Source organism: Helianthus annuus, chromosome 3 (genome assembly GCF_002127325.2).
Source record: "Helianthus annuus cultivar XRQ/B chromosome 3, HanXRQr2.0-SUNRISE, whole genome shotgun sequence".
Classification (NCBI taxonomy): domain Eukaryota; kingdom Viridiplantae; phylum Streptophyta; class Magnoliopsida; order Asterales; family Asteraceae; genus Helianthus; species Helianthus annuus.
Window position 1 is genome coordinate 11,373,081 of NC_035435.2, and position 14,811 is coordinate 11,387,891.

Consider the following 14,811-nt stretch of genomic DNA (forward strand, 5'->3'; position numbering starts at 1 on the left):
GTTGTGCGATCGGATCATGTTGTGCGGTTGGGCCATTATATACATACATACATACATACATTACACTACACAAAACACAACATCATAACGTTTAATAATCATAATAGTTCACATAAGCACGTATCGTTACACAAAGTAGGTTCGAATTACGAGTTGTCACAGTATCCCCAACTAAAAAGAAATTTCGTCCCGAAATTTGGTACGCACTCACTGAGAAAGCTAGGTAAGTTATATCGTTCACTGGTTTTCCTGGGGTGTCACATCCTCCCTAACTTGAATGGGAATTTCGTCCCGAAATTCACTAGTTGCATCAACATTAGGTTTGCTAGGTTTTGTCTTGTCTTTGGGGTACAAATGTGGATACTTACGTTCCATTTGGTCCTCGCGTTCCCACGTGAACTCTGGACCACGTCTTGAGTTCCAACGAACTCTCACAATCGGTATACGGCTGTGTTTACGAACTTTAACTTCCCGATCCATAATCTCAATTGGTTCTTCTACAAACTGCAACTTGTCGTCTATCTTCAGTTCTTGAAATGGTACAACTAGTGTTTCGTCAGCCAAACACTTCTTTAACTGCGATACGTGAAATACATCATGGACATTACACAACTCAGCAGGTAATTCCAACCTGTAGGCCACCTTTCCAATTCGTTCCAGAATTTTGAATGGCCCCACATAACGAGGGTTTAGTTTGCCACGTTTCCCAAAACGCACCACACCCTTCCAGGGTGAGACCTTTAACATGACGCGATCATTAACTTCAAATTCCAACGGTTTACTACGCTTGTCAGCGTAGCTTTTCTGGCGGTCATGAGCTGCGGCCATACGGTTCCGTATCTGGACAATATTTTCCGATGTTTCAAGCACAAGCTCAGGACCTGTGATCTGACTATCACCCACCTCAAGCCAACAGAGGGGTGAACGGCATTTCCGTCCGTACAGTGCTTCGAACGGAGCTGCCTGTATACTAGTGTGGTAGCTGTTGTTGTAGGAGAATTCTATCAATGGCAAGTGTTTCTCCCACCCTTTCCCAAAATCGAGTACGCATGCCCGAAGCATATCTTCAAGTGTTTGGATGGTGCGCTCGCTTTGACCATCCGTCTGCGGGTGATAAGCGGTACTCATGTCGAGTCGTGAACCGAACGACTTATGCATTGATTGCCAAAGATCAGAGGTGAAACGCGGATCTCGATCTGAAATGATAGAAGTTGGCACCCCGTGCCTAGAAACTACTTCCTTAAGGTAGATTGCTGCCAATTGCGAAAACTTGTCTGTTTCTTTGATTGCCAGAAAATGTGCTGATTTCGTGAGGCGGTCAACAATCACCCAAATGGTATCGTTTCCAGCCTGAGTTCTGGGTAGTCCTGTCACGAAATCCATGGCGATCTGTTCCCACTTCCATGTGGGTATCTCTAGTTGCTGCAGTAGACCTGAGGGCTTTTGATGTTCCGCTTTGACTTTAGCACAAGTCAAACATTTGCTGACGTAGGTTGCTATGTGAGCTTTCATGCTAGGCCACCAGTATGTAGTTTTCAAGTCGTGGTACATCTTCTCTGATCCAGGATGTACGGAGTAACGTGACTTATGTGCCTCCTCCATTACAAGTTCCCGTAAGCTGCCATAAAATGGGACCCAAATGCGTCGGGTTACGTAGTAAGCACCGTCTCCCTTTCGTTCTAGTCATTGCCTTGAGCCGCGTAAAGCTTCAGCTCGAACGTTCTCTGGTTTCAACGCTTCTAACTGTGCGTCTCGTATCTGGGAAGGAAGATTGGACTGGATCATGAGTTGCAATGCTCGTACACGCCTAGGTGCATTATCCTTTCTGCTGAGGGCGTCAGCTACAACGTTCGCCTTGCCCGGATGATACTTGATGGCACATTCATAATCGTTCAATAATTCAACCCATCACCGTTGCCGCATATTCAATTCTTTCTGGTCGAAGATATGCTGAAGACTCCTATGGTCGGTGTAGATGGTGCATTTGGTACCGTACAGATAGTGCCTCTAGATCTTCAACGCAAATACCACCCCTCCTAACTCCAAGTCGTGTGTCGTGTAGTTTTTCTCATGAATCTTCAACTGTCGCGAGGCATAGGCTATCACCTTCTCGCGTTGCATTAACACGCATCTGAGACCCTGAATCGATGCATCACAATAGACCACAAAATCTTCGGTGCCCTCTGGTAAAGACAAGATTGGTGCACTGCAAAGTTTCTGTTTTAGTACTTGGAAAGCCTCTTCCTGCTTCATTCCCCAAGAGTAGGTCGTGTTCTTCTGTGTCAGCGAGGTGAGGGGTTGCGCGATCTTCGAAAAATCTTTAATGAATCTCCGATAATATCCTGCGAGACCGAGAAATTGTTGCACCTCAGAGGGAGTCTTTGGTGCCTCCCAATTCTTAATCGCATCTACTTTTGCAGGATCCACATGTATCCCTTTTTCATTAACAACGTGGCCAAGGAAATGTACTTCTCGAATCCAAAAATCGCACTTAGAAAACTTCGCATACAGCTGTTCCTTTCTCAAAAGTTCCAAGATGAGTCGTAGGTGATGCTCGTGATCTTCCTTGTTCTTCGAGTAGACCAAGATGTCATCAATGAATACGATAACGAAATCATCGAGATATGGCTTACACACGCGGTTCATGAGATCCATGAAAACCGCTGGTGCATTAGTCAATCCAAACGGCATGACCAAAAACTCATAGTGTCCGTAGCGCGTTCGAAAAGCCGTCTTGGGGACATCTTCTTCCCTAACCCTTACCTGGTGATAACCCGATCTTAAGTCGATCTTCGAATAGGAACTTGACCCTTGCAACTGGTCAAACAAGTCGTCGATGCGTGGTAACGGATAATGGTTCTTAATGGTTACCTTGTTGAGCTCTCGATAATCGATACACATACGGAATGACCCGTCTTTCTTCTTCACAAACAGAACTGGGGCTCCCCAAGGCGAAGAACTGGGTCGAATGAAACCTCTATCCAACAATTCCTGTAGCTGATTAGACAATTCCTGTAACTCCCCAGGGGCCAACCGGTATGGAGCTCGAGCAATTGGGGCCGCTCCCGGTGCCAGATCAACCTGAAATTCTACTTGACGGTGAGGAGGTAACCCTGGTAGCTCCTCTGGGAACACATCAGCGAATTCTCGCACCACTGGTAGATCCTCGATCTTTCTCTCTTCAGACTGAGCGTTGGTAACTAACGCTAACATTGCAGGATACCCCTTTTGTAGATACTTCTGCACATGCATGGCCGAGATAATACCAACCATCGTCCCACTACGATGCCCTTGAACTAATAATGACTCCCCATCGGGGAGAGGAATACGCACAACCTTCTCCTTACACAAAATTTCCGCTTGGTGCTTAGACAGCCAATCCATGCCTACCACTATATCGAAACTACCGAGCGTAACGGGAAGAAGGTCAATATCAAACACCTGACCCACGAGATCTAGTTTGCACCCGAAAAGGACATTTGAGGCCTCTATCGTCTTACCATCTGCTAATTCTACTACTTGTTTAACTTCTAGAGGTGTTGGGGTTATCCCCAGTCGTCGACTAAATTCTAGGGACACATAACTCCAATCGGCACCAGAATCAAATAACACAGAAGCAATATGATTGTTTACAGGAAACGTACCGGTGACAACATTGCCGTCATTCCTAGCATCCCCTGCCCCAAGCTGAAACAACCTGCCCCGAGCACCATTACCCCCATTGTTGCCATTGTTGTTGTTGCTCCCAGCATTGTTATTATTCGGGCGGTTGTTGTCGTTAGCGTTCTGGTTTAGCTGAGGGCAATCCCGCTTAAAGTGACCCTCGTCACCACACTGATAGCACCCCTTCCTGAAGCCCTGATTCTGCTGGGGTGGTTGTCCCTGTTGTCTCTGGTTCTGCTGGTTCTGTTGCTGCTGGTGTTTGGGCTGTGGGGCCCTACAATCCCTGGCCTCATGGCCCGCCTTACCACACTTGTTACATATCCGACCACACGGCCCGAAATGATGATAGCCACACTTGTTACACCGTGGCTTCCTCCCTGCATACGAACCCTGACTTTGGCTACTTCCCTGGCCTTGATTGACGGAAGACGACTGGCTGATGTTGCGGTTGTTGTTATTATCTGGTCTTTTCTGTGTCTGACTCGCGCTAGAGGCTTTATCATAGTCACTCCACTTCCTTTTGTTATCATTAGCGGACGCAGTGGCAGTGGGTGCAGCAGCAGTAGTGGTTGAAACACGCGGTGGTAACGAGTTACTCTCTACCTCTTGATCCACAATCTTGTGGGTCAAACGAACAATCTGTGTCAAATCATTGAGATGGGCTGCAGTGACCAAACTCTTCACACGCGGAGGCAGCCCCTTGATGAATAACTCAATCCTCCGAGACATAGGCCGTGACAAGTTCGGACACATGTCAGCCAATTCATACGATCGCTTCACATATGCCTCGACTTCAGATCCTACCATCTTCAAGTCATAATACTCGTTTTCCAACAGTTGAACTTGGGCATTCCACCACGTTAGGGCACCATCCGCCAAGGTACCCGCAGCATATTTCACCCTGTCCCCAGCGGGAGAGTTGCATATAGCAAACACTGACTCTGCTTTCTCGAACCATCTCAGGAGTCCCACAGCCCCTTCAGTCCCGGTGAAGGTCTGTGGCTTGCAGTCCATAAACGTCTTAAACGTACAAGCAGGCTGGTTGTTGTGGGGTTGCGCGTGTTGACCAGCTTGATAGGCTGCTAAAGCCTCAGCCACACGGGTGTTGATTAGGTCAGTCAACTCAGCCTGAGTCATGTTGATGTTGCCACGTCCGTGTCCTCGCCCACTCATGATTCTATATATGGAGATAAACCGATTTAGGAATCAAAACGAGATGGAAGTCAAGTATCATACTGATATCTACGTACTACCAAGTTCACACATAGTAAGGCAGAACCTTCCTCACGCTCGATAAGCCTCACTGGGACTTGCATGCACCCCACGTTATTATTAAGTGTGCACCCATAATAATAAGGTGGTTTGCACGTTTATCTCAGTGCCTCTTAGCTTACGCTCGAAGTTTCCCCCGTTCAAACAACACAACGGATGGTATCACAGGTTTATGATTCACATAAGTCGAAGAGTAGTGTCACACTATCAAGTCACAATAGTATCTAATGTATCGTTTCATCTAAGTTGTGAGTGTGTGACTGCTAAGCAAGTAATGCATAAAGTGAGAAAGACGAACCTTGCAATCTGGAGCTGTGTGTCATGATCGATTTTCGAAGGTGTTCGGTTATAGTCTGGTTTTACAAAAACGTTTTAAAACCTAGTTCACTATAACCAGTGGCTCTGATACCAAACTGTAACACCCCCAAAATACCACCTGCGGGAACTCCGTGAGGCGTGTTACGCATCCGAGTCTGAGCCACCAATCATATTGAACCAACGATAAATATTTAAATAAAACATGTCGTTAATTACCAATAGAAAATGTCAAACATAATATTAATCCCCAAAGAGTTGTATAGCGGAAGCATGTAGTAAATCGTTTAACAACTATTTCATAATAATACTCAAAACCAATGTATCAAATATAAGTTAATCCAAGAGCCTCGATCCATGACCACTCCAGCACTCCCAGATAGCAAGTCCATGTCACGAATGCTAACGACCTGCAAGCATGCAGACAAGTGTGTCAGACGACGCTGGTGAGTTCAAAGTTTTGTTTACGTGTGATGTTACCAAATGTCTGTTAAGCCTATTCAACGTTATGATACGATGTTGCTTATAACATGCTAGATACCCTAGGGAGTGTGCCCATATGTATCCGGGGAGTGTGCCCCTTAATAACCTGGAAGTGTCCAGACCCCAATGCCCCTAACCAAGCATTGGTAATGATGCCCAGATAATTAGTTCACGCCCGTCCTTACAGCCCGGTGTGAGGTGTCAAACCTAATAGCGCTATCAACTAATTACCCCATTGCCCTACAGGCAATCCGATAATGATTGATTCCATGTTCAATAACCAAAACCCAATTTAACTGTTTACCCAAGATTCCCTTCCAAATGTTTACTAGTTGTCCCAAACCATCGGGACGCATGCTTGAGAAATGCAGTGAACTCACCTTGGTTTGCTCGGTAAGATACACAAAAGGTTCTTGAATTAAGGGTAGTCAACCACGTCCTAACAGGGTTACCATACAAGTCAGGTTTGGTTCAAGTAAAGCACGTATGGTTACACAGAGTTAACACGTTACAAACACGTATAGATCATGGCAACACTTAACAGTCAAACAACACATTCAACTTATGCGATTAAAATAAGTCCAAAAGTAATCGGCCCAACATGTTGTGCGATCCAACAATTCCCGGCCCAACAACATAAGTGATCCAATAGCATATACGGCCCAAATAACAACATAAAATATCTTGTGCGATCCGGTTAACCTTGTGCGACTAATAAGCCTTGTGCGAGTGAGGTCTTGGGCTGTCCGGCCCAGTAACAACAACTGATTATTCATCTATGTGTGGCCCAAGGTATTGTGCGGTCCAACTAGCCTTGTGCGACCAAGGCACCTTGTGTGATTGGGCTCCTTGTGCGATCAGATGACTTGTGCGTTTAAGCATGTGCGATCAGTAACTTATGCGATTGGTTATCTAATATCCTAAAATCAAGCAATCAGTTACAATTATCCAACCGTTACTAAACATACATTAACTTGTCAAGGCAACCAATCACTTTCCTATTTTCATGGCTATCAATTAACATAATTTCCAACTATTCGATTAACTTACTTTCGATCAAACAAGGTTTTTGTTATGAGTTTCATATGAACCCTAACCGGTTTAATCATGAACAAACATCATAATCATTCAACTTGAACCACAAGACTTGTAAACTTTCACGTCGACTATGATTATTAACCATAGCAGCCGATTAACAAACATACACTCAACCCGGTTATATTACCAACCCGATACAATCTTAGCATCATACAACCCTTGTATAGCATCTAACCACATGAACCGAATACCTAGTATCAATCAATATTACTAGCATAAAACCCTAGTTCATACATGACAAGATCACCTATCATGGCAACTAGATAACAATGAAACACTAACCAGAAGTGTGATACGACAAGCTTGATCGAGAGAGAAGGCTTCGAGGAAGGCTGCCTTCGGTTCGGATTGAGAGAGAGAGTGTGGGTGTTCTAGGGTTTGTGTGTGTTAGGAGGTTTGGTAAAAAGTGTGAGATGGTTACCACATCTCAAGTATAAACGATTAGGGGATGGGCCGAACCCAAACTTGGGCTGCCCTATAGTCCGAATACAAGCGATACGGCCCAAAGGCTTGTGCGATCGATTATGTGTTGTGCGATCGGATCATGTTGTGCGGTTGGGCCATTATATACATACATACATTACATTACACAAAACACAACATCATAACGTTTAATAATCATAATAGTTCACATAAGCACGTATCGTTACACAAAGTAGGTTCGAATTACGAGTTGTCATAGTATCCCCAACTAAAAAGAAATTTCGTCCCGAAATTTGGTACGCACTCACTGAGAAAGCTAGGTAAGTTATATCGTTCACTGGTTTTCCTGGGGTGTCACAAAACCGGCCTTTGGTATCGTTCCAGAAATGTAGCTCTCTAATAATGGTGAAGCCTCTAAGGTATTAATGTCGTTCATACACCCGGCTACACCAAAGAAAGCCGACCAAATCCAAAGATCGTATGACGCAACAACTTGTAACACTAAAGTTGGCCCTTTTTGGTCACCCCGTGTATGTTGACCTCGCCATTCGGTTGGACAATTATACCAACGCCATTGATGACAATCCAAGCTACCAATCATGCCGGGTATTCCATGCTTTTCTAGATGCACCTCATATATTTGTTGAAGGTCGTTCCAAGTGGGATTTCTCAAATACCGTTTTCCATATAACTGGCATATACCTAAAATTTAATTTAATATATAAAAGTTTTACTAGTAAGCTATTAAAAATAAAAGTAAATATATAAAAGTAAATAAATAAAGGTGATTAAAAAATACCATAGCAAAAATGTTCCACGCAATCTCATGTTGTTTTCTCCCCCATCTTCAAGTACTCGTCGTTGATATCGTACGTGTTTCCGTAGGCTAATATGCTTAAGGCGGAAGTGACCTTTTGAATTGAGGTGAAGCCTAAATATCCTCGCGCGTCCATTCTTTGCTTAAAGATATCATACTTATCTTCCAAATCATTATTAATGCGCAAAAATAACCTTTGGCTCATCCGAAACCGCCGTCTAAAAACATTGGGTCTGTGAACCGGTGTGGGATCAAAATAGTCTTTCATCAAACGATCGTTCGCGGCTTCACGATCTCGCAAGATATAGGTGAGCCGTAGAATGGGCCGTGGAGGGGGAGTAGGCCCAACGTGCTCCATTGCTTGTATCACAAGAGTATATGCATTCGTAACCGCTTCTTCCTCCTCCGCGTTTTCTTGGGGTGAAAAAAATCTTCGGTAAATATCGGTGAACGAGTCTTCCGATGGGGAACCCGTTTTTTTTAATAGGGTGGGAGTAGCTTCAAACTTTTTAAAAAATATATAGAGAAGAAAGGAATGATATATGATGAATTGCAAAAAAAGGGAGATTTGGGAGTTATTTATAGATTGAAAATTGAAAAAAAAAATTCTAACGCATATGACCGTTCAACGGTCAAATAATCAAACCAAACATCCCCATGGCGCCGCTATGCATATGGCGCCTTTTCTTTTTTTGGGCTATAGCGCTCTTCGTCCCGGTGTGGTTCAACGTGATGTGGCGTTATGGGGCCACATAACGCCCCATAACAGTGGACCTTAGTATCGAGGAGGGTTAGTATTTAAAGGATATTCACCACGTAGGTGTCCACATAAGTGGGTGTAAGAATGGGTCTATAGGGGATGAACCAATGGTATGGAAGATTAGCATATAGGGTGGGGTTCTAGAGTGAACACTAGTGTATTTTCGAACTGAGTGAACAAATCCTGGCTACTGATCTACACACATGTATGGCCATGATTAGTTCACTCAGTTCGCAAGCTACACTAGTGTTCACTCTTGAACTTAATCATATATATATATATATATATATATATTTATATATATATATATATATATATATATATATATATATATATATAGGGTAATGCTAGACAAAAAACCCTTAAATTTTTAGAAAACTCTAGAAACTCAAATCTCCCCCCCATTTTTACCCAACCTCCCGACATTTTTTTTTTGAAAAAAATAACACATGTAATATACATATTTTAAAGTGTTTTGGGCCAAAAAAAAACAAAAAAGTGCCGAAGGGATTTTTTTAAAAAAATAAACAAATTTCAGCAATGTCCGGTTGCCTAACATGTGTTAGGCACAAAAGACAGAAATTGCTGAAATTTTTTTTTTAAATCATCCCTTCGGCGCTTTTTTGATTTTTTTGACCCAAAACTCTTAAAAACATGTATATTACATGTGTTATTTTTTTCAAAAAAAAAAAGTCGGGAGGTTGGGTTTTCTAGGGTTTTTTTTATATATAGGGTTTTCTATATAGCCCTACCCTATATATATATATATATATATATATATATATATATATATATATATATATATATATATATACATATATATACATATATAGAGAAAGTGTACTGTAAAAATGCCCTTATCGTACAATACGTACGCGTCAATCTCAGCCGTCAGATCTTTCATCCCGCATTGAAATCACATGTTGGTTTTTTGTAACAATTTCGCATGTCATAATTTTTGATGAAATCGCATGTTGGTTTTTTATAACAATTTCGCATGTGATAATTTTGATGAAATAGCATGTTGTTTTTTTGTAACAATTGCGCATGTGGTAATTTTGATGAAATCACATTTTAAAAAAAAACATGCGAAATTGTTACAAAAAAAAACCAACATGCGATTTCAATGCGGGATGAAGATCTGACGGCTGAGATTGACGCGTACGTATTGTACGATAAGGGCATTTGTACGTTAACCTGACCCTATATATATATATATATATATATATATATGATAAGGATCATGTGAGAAGTAGTAGGCTAATTGAGAAACTTGAAAAGCATTCTGGACCACACATTTTCCCTAAGCAAAAAAAATGTAAAAAATGAAATTTTTTTTTTTTGGAAAAATCAGAGCTGTTTCTTTTAGGTTTGTTTTTGTTTTTTTTTAATAAAAAAATTGGGGATTTATACACATGTGTATATTGTTAATCTATTAACTATACATGTGTGTATATTGTCAAATATACATATATGTATATACATGTTTAAAATTGAAAAATAAGTGTTATTTAGGGTTTAGCATTAGTATTTAGGGTTTAGCTTTAGGGTTTAGCATTAGGGTTTAGTAATAGTATTTAGGGTTTAGTATTAGGGTTTAGCTTTTGGGTTTAGCATTAGGGTTTATCTTTAGGGTTTAGCTTTAGCTTTTGGGTTTAGCTTTAGCTTTAGGGTTTAGCTTTAGGGTTTAGAATTAGGGTTTAGCATTAGGGTTTAGGTTTATAACACTTATTTTTCAATTTTAAACATGTATATACATATATGTATAATTGACAATATACACATATGTATAGTTAAAAGATTAACAATATACACATGTGTATAAATCCCCAAAAAAAATTTAAAAAAAACAACTTAAAGAAAAAGTTCCATTTTTTCGAAAAAAAAAACAAATTGCATTTTTTAACCTTTTTTTTTTTTTTTTTTTGCATTTTTTGCTTAGGGAAAATGTGTGGTCTAGATTGATTCTCAAGTTTCTCAAATAGGGTGGACTTCTCTTACGATCCATACCCTCTCTATATATATAAGTACGGGATCAGGAGAAAACGCCCTAAAGTGTGAGAACGGTGAGAACGGATCCTGGTTGAACACGTGGCGGGCGATATAATTAGGGCGTAGGGGTTTTTTCATCATTTTATCTTCCGCTTTTCCAATTCGTTGTCACAATACTGCTTCATTTTTGGTGTTTAAGATTTTTTTGCGTTAACCAAATTCAATAATTACCTGGCGTTTTACTGGTATCATTGTATTAATCTTTTTGTTTCACATAGATAATATTTTGGCGTTTATGGCGTTTCCAAATCGTCGGCCATTGGAACCCCAAGGGCCAGAATATCTCTCTGAATGGCTTCATCCATACTAAGTATGGCAGGACTTTTTAGGATGATGGTCCGTTGTTTGTTCTTAGATTCAATGGCGTTTAGATTCAATGGTGTTTTAGATAAGATGGCCCATTCTTCTATTATTGTTTATATATTTTTTGGTGTTTGTGGTATATTGGCGTTTTACAAGCATTTTTTAAGAGAAATAATGTATTTTTTTCATAGCCGAAAATTATGTTACAACCACATGGGAAAAAAATAGAAGCGAAAAAAATAAATCAAAAATCCTAATCGGATCTCTCTTCACAATCTTCACTGTCATCAGTCTCTTTCTTCTTTAATACTACAAGAACTGTCAGCAAATATATGGCGTTTTGTTTTTGGTCTGATTATTTGTTTGTTCGTTTTGTTGAAGTGGCTTTGTGGATGTTGGGGACATATATCGATGCCGTGTGAGTGGGTTTTTCGCTTTGCTCTTCAACTTTATCTTCATCTTTAGAGTAAACTGCAATTTTACCCCCTGGGGTTTAGGCCAATTGGCACTCTGACCCCCTCTATGGAAATAATTTCAACCCCCCCCCCCCCCAACGTTGATATTATGTCACAATTTTACCCCCGGCCCATGTTTCCGTCACTTATCAACGTTTGCTGTTAATGGTTAAAGGGTAGAAATGTAAATTCACCCTAATCTTTACCTGCATCCACATATAATTCATATTTCATCACTTTGAAACCCTCAAGTTAACCTACCTCTAAAATCAAGAGTTGTACATGACGATCAGTCATTCTTGAAGAATTACAGTCGATTGGAACTCTGTTACGAGCATGGATCTTCGATTATGAAAGGTTAGAGCTGGAGATTAGTATTTGAACCGGACGAAATGTACCGTAAGTGACATGCAAGCTCACAGGGTCTGAATTAGGTAAAATTTGAACCTTTTGTTGTGTTAATTTGTTATTGATGTTTGTTTACAGGTGAAACCCAAAGTCAATTTACCATTAAATTTCACCATGGAGGTAATTTTGTAGAAAACCCAAATAGGGAATACTTTGGTGGGAAGATGAACTACATTGATCATGTAGATGTTGGAGTGTTGACTACGGATGTTTTAGAGGAGATGGTTAAGAAATTAGGACACAATGATGGTCTCTTTTTCTACATTCATTGCAAGGAACCCTACTGTTCTTTGGATTTTGGTCTTAGGACATTAAAATGTGATTTTGACTTAGAGCCTATGTTTGATCATGTGCGTCAAGGAGTCCACATGATAGACATGTATGTTGAACACCGGAAGTCAACAATCTTCATTGAGTCAAGTGAAGTTCCTGTAGGGCCATGTAAAGCAATTGTTCCAGGATCATTTGTAATAAATAATCAAAATGAAAGTCTGAATGAAGATGAGGAAGAAATTGAAGATCATAATGAAGAGAGTGAAGAAAGTGATCCTGATTATGAGTATATTGAGGAAGATAATTTGGTTTATGAAATAGAAGTCGATATGCAGAGGTTCAGGGCTAATGTTGAATTTACTAGGGAAGAACTGGATGGTTTAAGTGATGGGGATCAAGATGATGGGAGAAACGAAGAAGGTCATCTGCCTGTAGACCTGGAGGACTTTGAAAGTGGGTCTGATGACAATTCAAGTCTTAGAGATAAGGTTGCCCGGAAGATAAGGAGGAATAGGAAGGCTGGTTTAAAAGGACCAAATGATCTGCCATTCTTTGTTGGTCAGCTTATTGATAACAAGAATAAGATGAATCAGATGGTCAAAGATTATGCTCTTAAGGCAAGGAGGGATGTGTTTATCCTAAAAAATGAATTGTTAAGGTATAGGGTAGTATGTTTTGGAAGTAATCAACCACTACTTGGTCCTGTAAAAAAAAGGGAGATGAGGGGCAAAATAGTAAAGGCAGCAAAGTAGGGCAAAAATACAAGCACCTTAGAAGGCATACAAAGCCCACCTGCCCTTGGGCAGTTCAAATCTTAAGGCATACGGCCAAGGAGAAATGGTGTGTGAAGACCATTCATAATCAACATAATTGTTTGATAACAAGGGATGTTTCATTGTACACAATGAGTTCGATTGCAAGAGAGATCCAACCTATGATTGAAAGCAATCCAGACATGCCAATTCATGCAATTCAAAGTCAACTGCTTCGGAAGCATCAGCTAGAAATATCATTACATAAGGTCTTCAGAGCCAAGAGGATAGCAACTACGAGGATTTATGGTGATTACCAAGAACAGTATGGTATGATAAGGTCAAACTGTGATGAACTTCTAAAAGCCAACCCAAGTAGTACAATTAAAATTAATGTGGAGCCATGTGGGAACTCAGGTAGTCCTATAAGGCAGTTTCGCATGATTTATGTCTGTTTTGCCTCTATGATGAGAGGATTTAAGATGATTGGAAGACCGTTGCTGGGTGTCGATGGTTGTTTCATGAAAGGTCCATTTCCTGGACAGATCTTGAGTGCTGTTGGTATAGATGGGAACAATAGCATATATCCAGTTTGTTATGCCCTTGTTGAGGCAGAAACAACACAAAGCTGGAAATGGTTTTTGCAACTGTTGAGAGATGACCTAGGGTGTACGGCTGAGTCTTGTTTCACCTTCATCAGCGACAGACAAAAGGTAATCACTTCTTAAGTGTTAATTCAAAACTTTCAATTAAATTTGGTTGCAAAATATTAGGATTAATTGCAATTTGTATCACAGGGTCTGATTCCAGCTATGCTAGCTGTTTTTCCTAATCCTGAGCACAGATTTTGTTTGAGGCACATCCATGAGAACATGAAATCCAAGTGGCGTGGAGATCTTTACAAGAATTTGCTTTGGTCAGCTAGAAGGAAGACATCTATTCCATATTTTAACAAAGCTATGGAAGAAATTAAGACAACAAAACGGGCTATGTATGACTGGCTGAATGAGATCCCATACACCGCTTGGTCAAGAGCATATTTTTCTGGAAGAGCTAAATGTGATATGTTGCTGAACAACATATGTGAGGTTTTTAACAGACAAATCATAGGAGCAAGGGATAAGCCGATTATCACATGCCTAGAATTCATTAGGGAGTACATGACCAAGAGGATAGTGAATGTCAAGAAATTGCAAGCAAAGTGTATGGGGCCACTGACACCTCATGCCACTGAGGTCTTCGATGAGATCAAGAAACAGGCTGCTGAAATGTCTGTTTTAATGGTTGATACAGACAAGTATCAAGTAACAGGTCCGAGATCACAGTGTGTTGTGAATGTTAAACATAAAACTTGTGCATGCAGGAAGTGGGATTTGACAGGGATGCCTTGCAAACATGCAGTTGCAGCCATATGGGATATGTCAAGGAATAGCATTGATGCTGGCACACCAGAAGAGTGGGTTTCTGATGTGTATTAGCTGTCAACATGGAAGAAAGTTTATGAGAATGTGATAGAGCCAATCAATGGGTCGGAGATGTGGACTCCTTCACAGTGTCCAACAACACTCATCCCACCAAAGCATCATACACAAGTTGGAAGGCCAAAGAAGAAACGAAAGATGGTATTTGGTGAAAAAGAGCTTGAGCAGGAGTTCGACAAAGGAGGTAAAATGACTAGAAAAGGTACCAACATCAATTGTGGTAAATGTGGGAACATGGGTCACAATGTCAGGAGCT

The 14,811-nt window shown here is 40.8% G+C and overlaps 1 protein-coding gene across 1 annotated transcript; it reads left to right on the plus strand.

Moving 5' to 3' along the window:
- The first annotated feature begins 13,226 nt into the window (after positions 1 to 13,226).
- Positions 13,227 to 14,552, plus strand: LOC110931212. The gene is made up of 3 exons (XM_022174617.1): positions 13,227 to 13,787; positions 13,872 to 14,371; positions 14,438 to 14,552. The coding sequence occupies exons 1-3, from the start codon at positions 13,227 to 13,229 to the stop codon at positions 14,550 to 14,552; spliced, it is 1,176 nt and encodes a 391-aa protein (XP_022030309.1).
- The last annotated feature ends 259 nt before the right edge of the window (positions 14,553 to 14,811 follow it).